The sequence below is a fragment of the Rhinolophus ferrumequinum genome, chromosome X (assembly GCF_004115265.2).
Source record: "Rhinolophus ferrumequinum isolate MPI-CBG mRhiFer1 chromosome X, mRhiFer1_v1.p, whole genome shotgun sequence".
NCBI classification, from domain to species: Eukaryota; Metazoa; Chordata; class Mammalia; order Chiroptera; family Rhinolophidae; genus Rhinolophus; species Rhinolophus ferrumequinum.
In genome coordinates, this window is record NC_046284.1 from 82,575,404 (window position 1) to 82,592,992 (window position 17,589).

The following is a 17,589-nucleotide window of genomic DNA, read 5'->3' on the forward strand; positions in this document are numbered from 1 at the left end:
CATCTTGGACCAATGTCTTTGTTTTCTTCCTCATACGTACATTTAAGCAAAAGCAGCAGCTGGGACTATCTAAGCATTTGATGCCTCCTTGAAGACCAGACCTAAGCGTTTGAAGAGCTTAGACCCAGAGGAAGAGGGTCAGGAATCAAGTCCAATCTGTGTTTTGTTTGTTTGTTTGTGTCTTCCCCGGTGGACCAAGCTGCACTGCCTTTGGTCACTCCCCCTTCTCCCACTTTCAGTTAGATGCTGGTTTCATCTCCCCGATGCTCAGTTTTAGCCCTCAAATCCTGGCTCAGTCACAGAGGTGACTGTGTTGCCTTTGGCAAGTCACTTAGCCTCTAAGGGCTTGGTCTTTTGTCTGTAAAAGATTAGGGATACTAATCTTGCAGGCAAACTGTTAATAAATGCATGTGAAATGCCTACCCCTTGCTAGACACACGGTGAGCTGTTTTGAGCCACCTGCAGACACAAGTGTAAACTTGGCTTGACGTTGGAGGTCTTCACCATGTGGCCCCAGCCGATCTCTGTAGTCCTAACTCTCATTCCTCACCCACATTTTGGCCATCCAGTCACTGTTCCCTGAAAAAGCCTGTGTGTAATTTCCAAACTCAGTACAGTTGACCCTTGAACAACACGGGTTTCAACTGCGCAGGTCCATTTTTATGCGGGTTTCTGATCCAGGGAGGGTCGGCGCCCCTACCCCAACCCTCACCACATTGTTCAAGGGTCAACTGTATTCTACCTGTGCCTTCCCTCCTGCCCAACGTGCTCTTCCCAACATGCCTGATAAGGGTTTTCTCACTCTTGGGAGATGGGCTTAAACGACCCGTCCCTCACAGAATGTGCCCTTGGTCCCATACTCTGAGGTCCCTCATGTCATTAGCTGCCTTCCCCACCAGGGCTATAAGTGGCTCAAGAATGACACCGGTCTGGATCATCTCTGTCCAGAGCATTGCCCAACACAATGCTTGGTACAACACAGATGACACTAACATTTGGTTGATTTGAATGAATGGTTCTTTCTAAGCTAAATCTTTAAGTTATCTTTGGTTGATTTATTCATTGATGCACCTGTGTACCAAGCTTTGGGGCCCCGTGGGAACTCCTCATGTTTCCTTCAGCTCTTTCCAGTGTGCTCCTCACTGCAGTCCCAGCACTGGGCCGTTCCTGTCCCGCCTTCCCCCTCTCCCTGGAGGCTCACCGACCAGTGGCTATCCTCACATCAAAGGTTCTACTGCCAGTATCTTTAAGGATGTGGTTGGAGACGGACAACACGTAACAAAGGACAAAGGTCCTGGAATCTCACAGAGTTCTTATCTTTGTCCTAGACCAGTGCTGTTCAATAGGTCTTTCTGTGCTGCTGGAAATGTCCTGTAACTGCACTGTCCAGTATGGTAAACCCTAGCCACATGTGGCTAGTGCCACTGAGGAACCAATTTTTTACCATTAAAGTTATTTTAAGTGGCTACATGTGGGTGGTGGCTGTCATACTGGACAGGGCAGGACAAGACCTTCAGGGGTGGACAGCCTGGCAGGGATATGTCAATACAACATAATAAGTACAGGCCAAGAAGGAAGCACAGCGTGTATGAGGGCAAAAAAGAAGGGGAAAACCCGACTTGGGGAGGGGTGGGGTGGGTCAGGGAAGGATATCTGGAACTTCCCCTTTCGCGGAGCCTCTAAGGGTGAGTAGGAATTGGCCAGGTAAAGAAGGGTATTCATCAGAGGAAGCAGCGTATGAAAAGGCCTGGAGGTGTGTGAGTCTGCGATGTGTTTGTGGAACAATGAGAAAGGAACGGGAGAGGGCAGCCCAGGGGTGATGGATGTGAGCCATCCGTGTACCCTCATTCTTCTGCTGCCACAGGTTTTCTCACCAGGGCCTCAGAAAAAGCCAAAGTAAGACCAAGTGACACTTTGGGCTACATAACGTCTCCACTGTAAAGAGACTGTTTTTCTCTTTGTGATTAATGAGTGTCTTATGGAGAGAGAGAGATGCATCAAAATAACGTAAAGAACGTGTTACTGCTCAAACTTTCCCCCACCAGTTTTAGCATTCACCCATTATTCTCCAGATAGCCAAATGGTGATTTTTCAAATGCCATCACTCTTTTGACATGGATTAGTTGCCTTTCCAATGTAAGGGAGAGCTTTCCCTTCTCCCACATTTATTTATTTACATCCTCATGGACTCATGGTTGTTTATTTTATTCAATGGGCTATAACACACTCATGCCATTCTTTATTTTGATATTCCAAAATGCCCCAAATTTGGCCAGCAAGAGGCCCTCCAAGCTGGCTCCTGTGTGCTTTCAGCAGGTCTCCATCTTTCTTTGAGTACTTCCTTGTTTTCTTGCATCACAAGATGCTGCAGGCCCATCTTGTCCTTTCCCTGCCCGGCCCAGGAACTGGCCATTTGTTTTCCAAGGACACCTGGCTCTTTTTGGATGAAAATGGCATTTAGAAACCAAGATTTGGGCACTCGGTGTTATAGCTGCTTTAAGACTTTGCTTTTTTATTTGAAAAGTGTTTGCACATCTATTGATTTTTCTCACTCATCATTCCTTTAAGGAAGAGCTTTTCCTTTTCCCTCATTTTATGCATTTGTATCAGTGCGGAGTTATAGATTTTTATTTTATTCAATGAGTTATACTACTATCATAATTCATTTGGAATTATTATTTTGAATATATCTTTTTATTGTTATATGTATGTATTAAGTACATAACATATGTCTACATTTCACTCCATATATTTATATAAAACCATGAGTTCACACAGATATGTTGATACCTTGAGGAGGCTCTTTCAATAATCAGGCTAGAGATAGTAAATGGCTCTCACACAGAATAGAAGATTAGAAAATGGCATGGCAGGAGGGGATGGATTCCAGAGCTCCTTAGGAGTCAGAACTCACAGCTCACAGCTCAGAACTGGAAGGGACCCTATTTTACAGATCAAAAGAGTGAGGCACAAGGTCATGCTTATCCAGTTCATCCAGAAAACATGGATGGGGTGAGTGTGGTCAAGGGCCCAGCCGAGGCTTCCAGTCACTGCTCTGTACCAGCTCCATGCCAGACCCTCTGTCCCAGGTGGGTGCCTGAGACTAACCCAGCCTCCGGTCCAGGGTGAGCTCCCCGCTGCTTCCCAACTCTTCACTCTGCAGTGCCCAGACTCAAGTTGGTCCTCAGCAAGACCCAAGGCCTGGGGAAGGAACCCGTTTCCTGAGCACCTTCGTGTGTGTGTGTGTGTGTGTGTGTGTGTGTGTGTGTGTGTGTGTCGGGGATGACGCCATCTGAGACTTTAAAGGCAGAATTGTATGGCAGTCAGACAGACCTGGGTTTGAATTCTAGCTCTGCCACTTACCATCCATGTGACTTGGGTAAGTTTATACTTCTTGGAGCTTCAGTTTCCTCATCTGTCAAACAGAGATAACAATACCTACTTCATAGCACCTGGCCTTTGATGAATGGCCGTCATCATCATTTCTAATCTTCATAACTACCCTGTAAGGAAGGGATTATAGCACTTCATTGGATAAATGAGAAAATCAAGGATCAAGGAGGTGAGGTACTTGGCAGATCTCAGTGGGTGAATGTCAGCTTCAGGAAAGCCAGGACTATGTCTGTCTTGGTCACCATTATATTTCCAGGGCCCAGAAAAGTGCCTGGTGCACAGTAGGAATTTAACAAATATTTGTGAATGAATGAATTGAATCTGACTGGCTTTAAAGACTCTATGCAATTTTCATTTGCACTTACAGGATGGTGGGGGGAATGTCTGGGCTAAGGACCTCAGAGAAGGCTACGGGAAGCCTGGGCTGAACTGAGACCCCAAACCTGGCCTCACAACTCCCGATTCATGCTCTTTGTCCTTCACTAAGCTGCCTCCAGATGGAAAGGTCGAACTTTCTTCAGCCTAGGATTTGGCATGTTTTCCCACCTTCTTCATTCTTCTCACCATTCTCCTGCCCAGTTCTATTACTGGTGAGAGCAAATGAGATGAAGAGCGTTTGACCAAGAGTCAGCAACTTCTTGTGTAACAGTGGGCAAGTTGTTCAATCTTTCTGGAACATGGTTCCTCATCTACAGAATGGGTAAATTGACCTACATCTTTCCCAAGACTGTTGCAAAGATTAAGGGAAATTATATGAAAGAGCTCTGTGGGCTGTTCAATGCTTACACATGTGAGAGGCTAGTGATTTTACTGGTATTAGCATCACCTTCCCTAGTTTTCTGTTTCCCATCCAGACAGTTGTTTGGTTGGGTCATTCACATGTGTTTCCAGTGCAAAGGGGCTGGCTGAGGTTTCTCCTGACATCTAGAAAACTGGGAAAGAGATGTCACTATTTGTATTACTTGGAACAAGTTTCTTCACAAGCTAAGTGGGAATAAAGATTCTAAACCTTCAAGGTAAAATAAGGATTCAGGTGATAAAAAATAAGAAATCACTAGGCACAATGCCTGGCACAAAAGAGATTCTTAATGAGACTTGACATATTGGTTGTTGACTCTCAGAAGTAAAAATAACAGTTAGTTAACAGATACCGAGGGCCTTCTGTCTGCCAGGTATTGTACAACAGTCCTGCCAGGTAGGTATTAATATTATCATCCCCATTTGTTTCAGAAGCTGGGAGTCGCCCAGGTCACATAAGTAGAAATTGGCAGAGCTGGTGGGACTAGAAGTCGGGTCTGTCTGACCCCAGGGTCTGCCCTGCTCCCACAGATAGGCTGTGCTTAGCTCAGTCCTGAAGCAGGCGGGATGATATACCTAACTGGGGCGCAGTATGTGATTAGGAACAATTAACTGAATGAAGGAATGATATTGCCTACCCACTTCAAACATATTCGAGCATACAGCAGATGCTTACTACACACAGAAAATGTTTGCAAAGAGTTTATATTATTTTCAGTCAATATATACTAAGACTGCTCAAAAATATACATTCATTTTTCTTTTGTTTACTCAACGTCAATTTACTGCTTACTATGCCAAGTGTTAAGGATGTATAAGTCCACATGGTCCCTCCTTAAGGAATTCAATCTGATGGTGGAACACAAAATAAGCATTTAATCAGCATGTACACAAGTACTCTAATATGTGCACAGCAGGTGTTCAAACTTTATGTGCACCTGTTGAATAACACAGATGATCCTCAAATACAGTAGATGCCTGATGTATGGGCAAAGTACTGGTTTGATCCTCATTCAAAGTAGTTTTGATAAACCTATTTAGAAAGTGTTCAACAAACGTGTACACAATAGGAATAGCTGTACACATAGAAGGTACTCAAATGCATGTGACGGCTACACACAGTAAATACAATCCGTGTACATAGTTGTTTGATAAGTACACAGTAGACTCACAAATGGGCACTGTGTTTCTCATACCATAGGCACTGAAAGGTGACAGATAAATACACTGTTGCTAAACATCCAATAGTTAAAATACTATGTACACTCAGGCTTATTTTGTAATACATTCCACAAATGTGCACACAATAAAAGTGCATACAGAACAGTTGAAAGTGTTCATTAAAATGCTGACAATGACTCTTTGGGGGTCACAATTGGAAGCCCCATCCCTGAGAGGTCTCTACGCATAACCTTGGATGAAATAAATATTTCCTTCCTTTCCTTGGGACCCAGGATTCTAAAAATCTGTAATGCCTGGGGAGTGAGCAGCCTCCTGCTTTCCTTCTTTCAAAGCCCCAGAGGTGTCAGCGCCTAGAGCTGGGAGCTCCTTACGTTTCCCCTAACCTGCCGGCTGGCAGAAGGTGTCGCCCGCAATCAGGCAACGGGAGCTGCCTTCAGTGGCCCACACCGGAAAGAGGAGGGAGGAGAGAATGTTGGGGCGGGGCTCCCGCCAGGGCTGAGGTCATCGAAGGGGGGGTGCCAGTTTCGGTCTACCGCCCACCAACCCCAGCTCCTCTTCCGGTCTGTCTCCATAACGCGCATGCGCACCACTGGCCTTTAAACGTGCACCGCCGGTCCATCCGGAAAAAGGATCCGGCATTTTAATTACAATTTTGCTCCTCCGCCGCAGAGGAGGACTATTTGCTCTCAGCCTGGGACCCACTTTTGAGTTGCCGCTTCCAAATAGGGGACCCACGCCTGCCGATCTGCTCTGTCCCGACGGGATGAAGGCTTCCTAGGGCCCGGCCTCCTACAAGATTTACGAGGCTCGGAGGGACATCCCGCGGAGGGATCCGGTTTGTTGTGGTGAGGGGAAAGGGGGGGGCGCTGACAAACCAAGATGGCGGCGGCGGCGATGAAGGCCGCGGCGGTTGGGAGGTAGCTGTGGTCGTGAAGGCTGCGGGAGTTGGGAGGCAGCGGCTGAGTTTGGAAGGAACGGAGCAGGACGAAGAGGCGGTAGCAGTAGCGTCAGCCTGTGCCTCTCAGTGCGCGGCAACCAACACGCCCCCTTGGCCCTCGGCGGGTGGCGGCCGCCCCGCTTAGGGCCTAGTCTCCGAGCAGTGCCTCGGTTTCATACAGCAGCGTCCGCCATGAGTCCTTAAGGGTGGTCCGAACCCTCCAGTCCTAGGGCCCACCATGGAGCCGGGGTCTGACGACTTCCTACCCCCGCCGGAGTGCCCGGTGTTCGAACCTAGCTGGGCCGAGTTCCGAGACCCTCTTGGCTACATCGCGAAAATCAGGCCCATCGCCGAGAAGTCGGGCATTTGCAAGATCCGCCCACCCGCGGTAAGGCCCGGGGCCGGTGGTCGCCCGCGGCGAGGCCAGGGACCTAGAGTAGCTGACGGGGGAGTCTGGCGGGTGGGGGTGGGCAGCTTGAGATGTGGGGAAAAGGGGTGGCTGGGACCGTGGTGGATGCGGCGCGGGTCGGAGAAAGGGTGCTGGGGCCAGGGGTCCTCGTGATCTGAGGCCCCCAAGTGACCTGGGCTCAGAGACCCACCCCCACTCCCACTTCGCCTTTCGGAATCACTCCTAGTAAGGGTCCAGACAGGGATGCCTCGTGGGCCGGGAGAGTCCAGACAGGCATCCACACGTCTCTTAGTTACCCCAGACCCCCCAGGTCAAGGCTGCACTGAATAAGGCCTTCCCCCCATCTACTGTCATCACTTCTCTTAAGGCAGGCGGTGTGGTGTAGGGGGAAGCTCTGAAGGGAGACAGACCCGAGTTCAAAACACCACTCTGCAGCTTCCCAGCGGTGTGACCTTGGACAAGTAATACAGTTTCTCTGAGCCTGTGAAATGGGTTCCACGAAGGGTTATTTCAAAAATTCGATTCAACTAGGTCGCGTCTATGTGTATGTAGTAGGCACTAGATACATGGTAATTATTGTGACTGCGAAGGTGTTTGATGTGGTCATTGGTTTGCTCCTATGTGAATTGACTCATATTTACTCACATCCTGCCAGGCCAATCCATCTATGATAATATCAGGCTGGCCTGGTACATCAGTCAGGAAATCAGTCTCACAGGGAATGCTCTGTCTGGCTCCCCTGAGATGGGTTCAGGGAATTGTCCCTTTCTTTTCCTAGTGGAAGGCAGTGTCCGGGACTTTGCTGCACATCACCCCTCCCCAGACTTGACTTCTGTGGAGAGGCTTGGACCAGTCGGCCTGGTGGGGTATGAGTCCTTCTCAGAGGATTTCTACTCCGCTCCGTCCCAGGATGTAGGAGGCCCCAGAGGATAGGGTATTCTCGGACTCCCAGAAACAGAATGGAGCTATGGAAGTCGGCCTCCTTTGGAATGCTTGAATCCCAGAGGTCAGCGACAAAGGGCATATCTTTGCTCCTAGACCTGGCTTTAGGCCAGGAGGAGTCCCCAAAGGGCTGGGAAAGGCTGGCACGGAGGAGAAATGACGACGTGTGTGTTCAGTCACCACTTGGGATTCCGCGGGCAGGAATTGAGTTTGTCTGGAACAGGATGTTTTCGAGTGGGTGTCCCTGGCTGCAATGGGATGGGAAGCCTCTCTGCCACCTGAGGAGGGCACCGCAGGCCTTCTTATTTAACTTAGTGCTTTCTGGTGCTCTGCCACAGAGCTAGGCTGGTTTCAAATGGATCCTCTGGGAGGTGTTGGGTAAGCTCATTTCTTCCTTGTTGGAGCCTGGCCACAGATCTCTGAAGTATCCTTGTCCGTGGTGAGGGAGTGGCAGTGGGTAGTGAGAGGTCAGGAAGGCTAGCCGAAAGGACAAGCTGAATCCTGGGCAGCCTCAAGGAGGCAGTGTCCGACGGAGAGGAGAGTGGGGGCCTGAGTTTCCGTTTTTTTTCGATCTTGGATTTATCTGGGCAGGCTGGCCCTGTGCAGGTGTTGTTCCCCTCCGTTGGGGGAGCAGGAAGGGAAAAAATGACACGTCCCTAATGTGTGTGAGACTGTCCTTTGCAGGGGGCCGTCCTTTGTTACGCTTCTTTTCTCTACCTCAACAGTGTGCTTCTCCAATTCAGGAGACCTGGCTGTCTGGTTTTGTTCTGTTTTCCGTTGTTGTTTTTCCTCTTGTCGGGCAGCTGCTGAGCCACCTTTAGGCAGCTAGGCCTTCTGCCTGGAATTTGAAGCACTCACCCAAGTAGTTGTTGGGCCCGGGGTGGTACCCTGTGTGTCTGTGGGTGCTTGGAAATGGAGGTTTGTCTGCCTGAGGAAGGGCCATTTGGGCTCTGAATTGTGAGACAGGTGAGTGCTACTCTTGGGGAAGATGGGTGAGAGGAGAGTGTTGGTGCCCTGGGGTACACCCAGGGGAGCTGGGAAGGGCCTTGCTTCCTGCACCGGGTAGTCAGCCTTTTTAGCACCTTTCTGCTCGAACTGAGACACAGCGTGTGGGGCACACGGGAGAGTGAGGCTGAAGGCAGGATGAGGAGCTCCTGGGTTCCAGGGGGAGCCAGGCGGGGAGGTTTGCTGGCCCTGCTCAGCTGCCTGGTGCGCCCACAGCGCCTCCTGCTCGAGGATTCGGCGTCTGCCATTTCCTGTCGGGTTGCTTGAAGTTGCTCTTATTCTTACCTAGAGCTTGATTCAACAGGGAAGAAGGGTGCCTGGAGTTGGGGGTTTGAGCACCTTTCTACCTGGGCCACCTGCACGGAGGGGGATGCCCTACTGGTAGGGGGCAAGAAGCCATGGGGCGCTTGTCTGGGCTCGAGCTGTAACGCTGTAGTCTGTTGTTGTTGTTGCTGTTGTTATTTTCCAAGTCAAGTTGTTGTCCTTTCAGTCTCAGTTGTGGAGGGCGCAGTTCAGCTCCAGGTCCAGTTGCTGTTGCTAGTTGCAGGGGGCACAGCCCACCATCCCCTGCGGGAGTCGAACCGGCAACCTTGTGGTTGAGAGCCCACTGGCCCATGTGGGAATCGAACCGGCAGCCTTCAGAGTCAGGAGCACGGAGCTCTAACCGTGTTGTTTCCTTAAGCCCCTGCTTCACTGAGCTCCAGGTGTTTGCTACCTGCGGGGAGGTTGGGGGAAGTATGTGTGGATGCAAGGACGAGTCCTCAGGCCCCTTTTCTAAATCTGTGCATGCAAAAGGGGCCAACAGCATTTTGTTTCCTCTTACTGCCCCCCTCGTGTGTATGTGTGAGCACGGGTAGGTAGCCTGGGGCAGTGCGAAGCGCCTTGACCTGGCAGTCAGAAGACCTGGGTTCTAGTCTTGACTCTCCCACTGACTCAGCAGGTGATTGTGGAGAAATCACATTTCTTCTCTGGGCCTCACTTTCCCCATTCGTAAAATGAGGGCATTGGCCTAGGTTACTGTAGGTTCTTCTCACCGTCGCAGCGGGAGCCAGGCCTCTGGGGAGAAGAGGACTGCATGAGAGGTTTCGTAGAGGAGGGTATTGGGGAGGGGGCTCTCCACAGCCGCCTTGTGGGCAGGACACAGCAAGCTCCAACGTGGCAGGGCAGAGTCTCCCCCACTTTCATTATCATTATCTTCCCCTGACTTCCCTCCTCCTCCCCAAAACCTCCTGTTCTTTGCCACCATAGTTGGGCATCCCAGCACTTACACCGCGCCCCCCCCCCCCCCCCCCCCCCCCCGCTGCTTCCTCCCCTGCCTCTTGCTGGCAGGTGTTTGAGAGAGGACCCACAAGCGCCTCCCAGGCTGGGTGGTTGATACACATTCTTGCTCCCTGTTCCTTGCTCGTCCCTGCACTGTTTGTCTCAGGCCCTTTAAAATGAGAGAACAGACAGTACAGGCCTAGACCTTTAAATCCTGCCAAGAATCAGAGCTGAGCCACCCTGCATGTGTGTTGGGTAGTGGGGTCAGCCTTAGATGTCAAGTCTTAATGATGGTGCCTTTGAATAACATTTTCATTTGAAAACCAGTTTAATTTTCCATATTGGTCTTACGAGGAAGCCAGGGCAAGAGTTTCTGTTGCCACCTTACAGACGAGAAAACAGGCTGAGAAAGGTAAAATCCCATAGCTGGTCAGTAGTGGCGCTAGAACGTGAACCCAGGTCTTCTGACTCCAGATCCTGCGCGCTTTCCCGGACTTCCAGACTGTGTCCCACACACAGCACACGCCTAGGGGATGACGGGTTTCACGTGGATGTAGGGAGAGTTTGGGGTCAACTGTTTGGGGCCTCATCTCTCTGTTTCTTGAAATCCTAACACTTTACTGTTGGGAGGGACTTGGAAGAAGGTTCCCAGGGCCTGGGGCATTGGGGGTGGACTTGAGGGGCTGCTAAGGCCCTCTTCTGAGTTCTCTGTGGTGCAACTGGGCTGAGTGTCTGCAGGTTGAAAAGTCGGGGGTGGCGAGGGGTTTGGGAAGGTGAATGGAGTGCTGAGCTGCTTTTGGTACCCTCTGGTCTTGCGCTACGCTGGAATAACCCAACGCCCTTTCCCCTCTGTACCCCCTCAGGACTGGCAGCCACCCTTTGCTGTAGAAGTGGACAACTTCAGATTTACTCCCCGAATCCAGAGGCTGAATGAACTAGAGGTGAGAGGACTAACAGCTGGTGGCGGGGTTGGGCGAATGGAAACCTGAGCTCTGGCCCCTCCTCCCTCATACCTTCTCTGGCTGAGGTACCTGCTGCCTGGGCCTTTATTCTTTATTCTCTCTTCTGTGAAGTTGCATGGAGGGCATGCAGGAAGCTTTAGGGCTCTGACTATAACTGAGAGCGGGGCATTTAGCGTTTCTGATGTGGTAGCCCAAAGGCTGGGGCTGTCCCTTTCCCATAAACGTTTGCTACTTCTGAAGCTCCCCTGTCAATTACCTACCTTCCCTGACTCCACAAGAGGGAAGTGTGCAGCTGGCTGAGACCCTTGTTTGGCCAGGTGAGTTTGGCCTCGTCGTGCAATTCATCCACAACCCTGTGCTTCCTGTCGTTCTTTCCGTGGTGCTTAGTGAGGGAGATGGGTGGGAACAACACAAACACTGGTCTGTGTGGAGGCTGGAATGGTTACAAACTTGGGCAGGAGGTCAGGCAGGTAGATTCTTCCCTCTCCCTTTTGTTCTATACAGGAAGTCCAGGCCCTTTGTGTGGGTAGGTGAGGTTTTCCACTAAGGGCTTCAAAATGTCCTGGGTTAAGGAGAGAGTGTGCTCTGAAGCCAGTTCCAGGTAAGATCCTGGAGTTCCCATGGAAGATGTAACTCAGAAGTATGCTACCACCTCCTCCATCATTATTATGTATCCACAAGCCTTACTCAGTGTCCTGGGGGCATATTAGGCCCAACCAAATACCCGTGACCTAAAAAGCTTACTTGTCGTACAGACCACAGCTCTTCAACCTTGGCACTATTGACATTTTGGCCCAGATAATTTTTTTGTCACGAAGGGCTATCCTGTGCATTGCAGATTATTTATCAGCATTCTTGGCTTTTACCCATTTGATGTCAGTAGTACCCTTTCCCAGTTATGATAACCAAAAATATTTCTAGGCATTGATACCTGTCTCTTGGGGGGCAAAATTGCCCTTCACTGAGAATCGCTGTTTTAGGGTCAGTCTAAGTACTGTTCGGATCAGAGCAAAAATCATCTCTTGTAAGGGTATAAGATCCTTAGAGAAATGGCTCTGCCCAGGTCCGCGGGAGTACAGCTAGGGCAAGGTGTTGCCTAGTATGGCACAGGGGCAGGTTTTCTAGAAAGATAGTGCTGGCTAATGAAGGGGGAGGAGCAGGGATGAGGCCAAAGTTGGAAAGCCAAGGGGTTGAGGTGGAGGGAGTAGAGTTCCTGGCCCCTTAGAGGTTCTGACAGCTTAGGACTCATAGGTTGTTTCCTTCCACAAATAGATCTTAGTTTTTCTCATCTATGGAATAGAAAGACCTGTCCCTGTTCCCCCTAATAGGATTAGAGCAAGGTAGTGAATGGTAGTGACTTAACTAGTTCTCCCTAAAGTCAGGCCTCGGACCAGGGTGAGGTGGTTATAGACTTAGGGCCTTGTGAAGCCCTCCTTGCGCCACTGAGATTTCAGGGGAGCCTGGTACATACTTTACTCCTAGGATCTTTGGCCCACGTCGGGTCCTGGGCTGGCCAGGTGCCAGTAATGCTTTGGTACACCGTTTCTTAGTTCTTTAGGCCATTCTGTCTCTCAGCCTTCAGCTGCCATGGAACAAGTTTTCGTGGTGCACAAGAAGAGGTGAATGTGCTCTTTTGGAGCCTTCGTTCTCTGAAACATGCGTAGAGCTTAGATAAAATTCTGGAATTTCCAGAGGGTGTTCATTGTTCCTCTCATAAGTCCACCCTTCTGGGGTAAGTGGACTGGGAAGTTGTTTTATTTCATTTTTATTATCAGAAAACGGGTTGAGAGAGTAAAACTGATTTGCTCGAGGCTATACAGCAAATCAGTAGCAGAGGAAAAGCTGAAACAAGTTATTTGACATTCAGATCTCTCTTTTTTTAATTGAATAAACTTGACTTGTAATATTGTATAAGTTTAAGGTATATGGCGTATCACCGTGATACGTTTATAATAATAAGATTGCTGGTGTAGTGATATTTATCACATTATATAATTGTAGTGTAATATTACCTGTATTCGTTACACTGGCGTTCAGATCTCTTGGTACCTGCTGTGTGACTTGAGAAAACAGGTTCTCTGTGGAAGAGATGACGATACTCACCCAGCCCCGTCATGGAGATTGAGAAAGAGTATATGTAAAGTTTTGGCTGCTGTCACCCCACGCTCTCCATTTTGGGATCTTGGGCTTATCCTATTAACTAGAAGGTGGCAGAGAGGAGAGAGAGGTGGGCTGAGCACAGCCTGGAGTTTGGGATGCAGTTCATTGGGAGAGGCCCTGGGTAGTGGGCTGTTCTGTACCCTTTTCTCCTCCCCTAAGATAAGCCAGAAGACGGTGAGGTGGAAGGGTCAGCCTCTTTGAGCTGTTTCTCTTCCAGGCCCAGACGAGAGTGAAACTGAACTACTTGGACCAGATTGCCAAGTTCTGGGAAATCCAGGGCTCCTCCTTAAAGATTCCCAATGTTGAACGGCGGATCTTGGACCTCTACAGCCTCAGCAAAGTAAGAACAGGTTTTTCTTCAACCCCTTCCCACACCTTAATATCCTTGGTACTTGGGGAGCTCCCTTGGTTTGGATATTGGATGTCTAGGCTGCAGTAGAAGGAGTACGGCCTGGTAGCACACAAGCTGTCATCAGAACTTCTGGGCATCTCTTGCTGCAATTCGAGTCTGTATGGTGGTGGTAGGAGGGAGGGGGTAGCCCCCGGGGAAGTGAGGGCTGCCGTTGTCCTCATTCCCCTTCCTGCAGGCCTATTCCCTCATGTACGCACACACAGCGCGTCCACATTCCCTCCTGCTTGTCCTTGCAGATCGTGGTGGAGGAAGGTGGCTATGAAGCCATCTGCAAGGACCGTCGATGGGCCCGGGTGGCCCAGCGCCTCAACTACCCACCAGGCAAAAACATTGGCTCTCTGCTACGTTCCCACTATGAGCGTATCGTTTACCCCTATGAGATGTACCAGTCTGGAGCCAACCTAGTGGTAAGCGGGTCTCACACCCACCCCGCCCCCGCCAGATGCAGATGTCTAAATTGGCTTTTAATGAAAGTGGTTCAGTGGACTAGAGACCTCAGAGCTAGATTCCAGTCTTTTCTAGCGGCATTTGTTCTCTTCTCACATTGCCCAGGCTCAGGGGTCATGGAGTTATCCGCAGGGCCAGCCTGCTCTCCGTTGTGTGACAAGGGTTTAACTGGTAGAGGAATTCAGAGGAGGGAGAGATCTTTTGGGCTTCAGAGGTCTGGGAAGAGATGGAGTCTGATTTAGTTGGGGAGCTGGTAGTGGGGAGGTGGTTGGAAGGAGAAATGGCATAAGCAGAGGCATGAGAAGAATTCCCAAAGCGTGTGCTGGGTGTCAGGGGTAAAGGCCAGTGGAGCAGGGCCAGTTGGTGTGGGTCCGGGCGGTACGGCCATAGCTTTGGTTGCCACTGGGTGAGGGTAGAGGGAAATCCTTGCTATTGGGGATTGGGGCCCCTTGGCCTGCCACTCACCCCTCACTTGTCCCCAGCAGTGTAACACACGTCCGTTTGATAATGAGGAGAAGGATAAGGAATACAAACCTCACAGCATCCCGCTGCGACAGTCTGTGCAGCCTTCCAAGTTCAACAGCTATGGCCGGCGGGCCAAGAGGCTGCAGCCTGATGTGAGTACTTCCATCTAACTTAGGGCTCTGCGGCCGGAGAGAGGCCTCGCCCTCCCTCTGGCCGAGGCTCTGGTCCCTGTTCCGCTCGCCCTTCTCTCAGTTCTCTAGTTCTGAACAATACTGAGCCTCTCTGAACGCACTCCTGCTCCTTGCTCCACTCAGCTGAGCTTCTGGAGTGGGTCTTGATCTGTTCATACAGTATCTTTTCTCTGTCTGCCCTTCTTGCCTGCCTTGTTCCTTTCCTGACTCACTGTGCTCCCAGGGGTACAACTCTCCTTTCTCCTTATAGCTGTATCCTAGCTTCAGGCGGAAGCTTAGGTGTCGCGTTCTTCTGGGCACCCGGGATGCAACAGAGAACAAGCTGGACACTGTCCCTGGGCTTATCGAAGCATGTCATTTAGCACATCATGTTAGTCACTGCCATTTATTAGTAGTGCCAGACCATGGTAGATTTCTTTCTGTATATGTTATTCCCACACCCCCTTGTAGCTCCAAGGTAGGGGTTAAAAGTCTCACTTCTACAGCTGGGAAAATTGCGATCCTGTCTTCATTCATTTCCAAGACAGCTGAGGAGGGAGCTCATTTACCCTGTCTCCCAAAAGCAGTTCTGAATTCTTGCCCTGGCCTGCCCAGGCCTTAGCTCCTGGCATCCGCTCAGGGGATGCAGAATCTACGCTGTTGTTCTTTTAGGATGGGGCAGGCAGCAGTTTTGATTCATTGGCCTTTTCTTCCAGCCGGAACCCACAGAAGAAGACATTGAAAAGAATCCGGAGCTGAAGAAACTGCAGATCTATGGGGCAGGCCCCAAGATGATGGGCCTGGGCCTCATGGCCAAGGATAAGACTCTGCGGAAGAAAGGTGAGGCCTGACGGGCTGGGCCAGCGTGAAGGACGGTGTCACCTGGGGAGAGGAGGTGGGGCCCTGAGTGCTGCAGACCTGTACTTTAGAGCTGTTCTGCTCTCCCAGATAAGGAAGGGCCTGAGTGTCCCCCCACCGTAGTGGTGAAGGAGGATTCAGGAGGGGACGTGAAGGTGGAGTCAACCTCACCCAAGGCCTTCCTGGAGAGCAAGGAGGAGCCGAGTCACAGCCCAGAGCCCTGCACCAAGATGACCATGAGGCTGCGGAGGAACCACAGCAATGCCCAGTTTGTAAGGACCCAGCCCTCACTTCCCAATGCTCTGTTTCTCGTCCCTGCAACGAGCATTTCCCCGGCGTGGCGCTGGACCAGGTCGCATTAAGCAGAACAGGGGGACTGCTGGGCCCCTGCCATCAGGGAGCTCACTTAGTTGGAGAAATGAGGCCAAGTCCCATGGAACAGAACAGGAAAGGGTGACCACGTACTGTCAACACGAAGTGCTGCCGGGGGCCGGAGAAGGCGACTCCCTCTCCGCTGCTTCAGGATACAGGCTAAGCTCCTCATTACCGCGCATGATTCAGTCCCTGCTGACCTCTAGCTCCATTCCCCAGCATTGCCCCTCTCACTCCTCTGCTGTAGCCACACTGAGCTACTTGTAGGTATGTTCGTGTTTTCCCTGAGACGTGCCATGCTCTTTCTTTTCCCCTCTTTTGCACATGCTGTTTCTTCTGTCTGAAAGAATTCTCCCCTGTGCTCTGCCCCATTGCAGTTTGCTTTCAGGTTTCGGTTTCAGGTGTTACCTTTTCAGTGAAGTCCTTCTCCGAGGCTGTCCCTCCTTGTCTCCAGCTGATTTCAGTGCTTCCTTCTCTAGGCTCCCACAGTACCCTTTATGGGCCGGTATTGGCAATTTCTATATAATACACTGCCCTTTAATTTTGATGAACATGTGTCTCTAGTACTGTACGCCTTTAGAAGGCAGATGCCACGCTGTCGTCATCATTGTACTGCAGAGTCTAGCGTTTGTCGAACACGTAAGTGTTCCGTAAATGTTTATTGAATGAATAACAATGGGGGATTCTAGATTGAATGATAAAAACTCTGCTCTCACAGCTCTACCAGTTTATTTGAGGAGATGACACGTGCATACAGTTGAACTGCAGACCTAGCATGACTAGCCTGTACAGGGCCGTGAATGATCCAGCCAGCGCGCACTGCAGGTTTCTGGTGGACAGCCCTGTGGACCGGGCTCCTTTCTGGAGGAGTCTGCTGTGTGAAGGCTGGACAGGGCTTAGGTGGATGAACTGTTGCTTCCCCCCCCTGGCAGATCGAGTCCTATGTATGCCGGATGTGTACCCGCGGGGATGAGGACGACAAACTCCTGCTGTGTGATGGCTGTGACGACAACTACCACATCTTTTGCCTGCTGCCTCCTCTGCCTGAGATTCCCAAGGGTGTCTGGCGGTGCCCAAAGTGTGTCATGGCGGTAAGGCCTTCCCAGCCCCGGTGTATGTCTGCCCCGTGGGGTGTCCTTGCCTTCCTTCATCTGGCCTTACTGACAGCAGCATCCTAGCTCAGCCACACTCTTAGGTTTTGTGTCCCTGGGGTGAGGCTAGGGTGGGCAGAGATTCGGGAAAAAGAGGAGGAGACTCAGCCTTTGCACGTCTTCTGGGAGCTCCCAGACCACCTGGGAAAGTGAGAGTCCTGATTAGACAGACTGTGACGACGTGTAATCAAATGCTAAATTGTACGTTAGAAACTCAGAGGTGTAGAAGTTCTGGGGAGAGGGAACTGACTAAGGGTAGGTGTCAGGATTGACATTTGGACGATAGGAATATGAAGAAAAAATTGCTCTTGATTTCCAAGTTTTTTATTCTTTGGTTTTCTTGGTTTGTTTGTTTTTTTAAAAAAGCTTGGAAAACACTCAAATTACCTATCTCACCACCTAGAGACAACCGTTGTTAATAGTCATGTATTTTCTTCTCATCTTTTTGCTGTTGCATATGTATAGTAAACTATCTTTAACAAATTTGGGATTTTGTATATTTTCATATGTTACTTTATAATTTTTCTAAGCTATTCAATTTATTCATGAGCATGATTTGTTTTTCTTGGAGGGGGTCCGTCATATGGGTAAAATATTTAGTTGTTTTTCTTCTGTTGTGATAGTTAAATTGGTTTGCAGTGATGCAGACTTTCACTCGAAGACCTG

At 50.2% G+C, this 17,589-nt stretch overlaps 1 protein-coding gene across 8 annotated transcripts in view; it reads left to right on the forward strand.

Annotated features, from left to right (window-relative positions):
* Positions 1-6,022: 6,022 nt before the first annotated feature.
* Positions 6,023-17,589, forward strand: part of KDM5C (lysine demethylase 5C) — a 33,075-nt gene continuing 21,508 nt past the window's right edge. For 3 of the 8 annotated variants that reach the window (XM_033105234.1, XM_033105242.1, XM_033105246.1), the window contains exons 1-8: positions 6,229-6,698; positions 10,790-10,867; positions 13,266-13,388; positions 13,697-13,867; positions 14,390-14,524; positions 15,259-15,382; positions 15,491-15,672; positions 16,705-16,863. In XM_033105234.1, coding sequence (XP_032961125.1) covers positions 6,549-6,698; positions 10,790-10,867; positions 13,266-13,388; positions 13,697-13,867; positions 14,390-14,524; positions 15,259-15,382; positions 15,491-15,672; positions 16,705-16,863 — 1,122 coding nt within the window. In that variant the 5' untranslated portion in view covers positions 6,229-6,548. Of the gene's footprint in view, positions 6,699-10,789; positions 10,868-13,265; positions 13,389-13,696; positions 13,868-14,389; positions 14,525-15,258; positions 15,383-15,490; positions 15,673-16,704; positions 16,864-17,589 lie in introns of all 8 variants that reach the window. The other 5 variants (XM_033105239.1, XM_033105243.1, XM_033105237.1 and 2 more) reach the window with 4 other exon arrangements.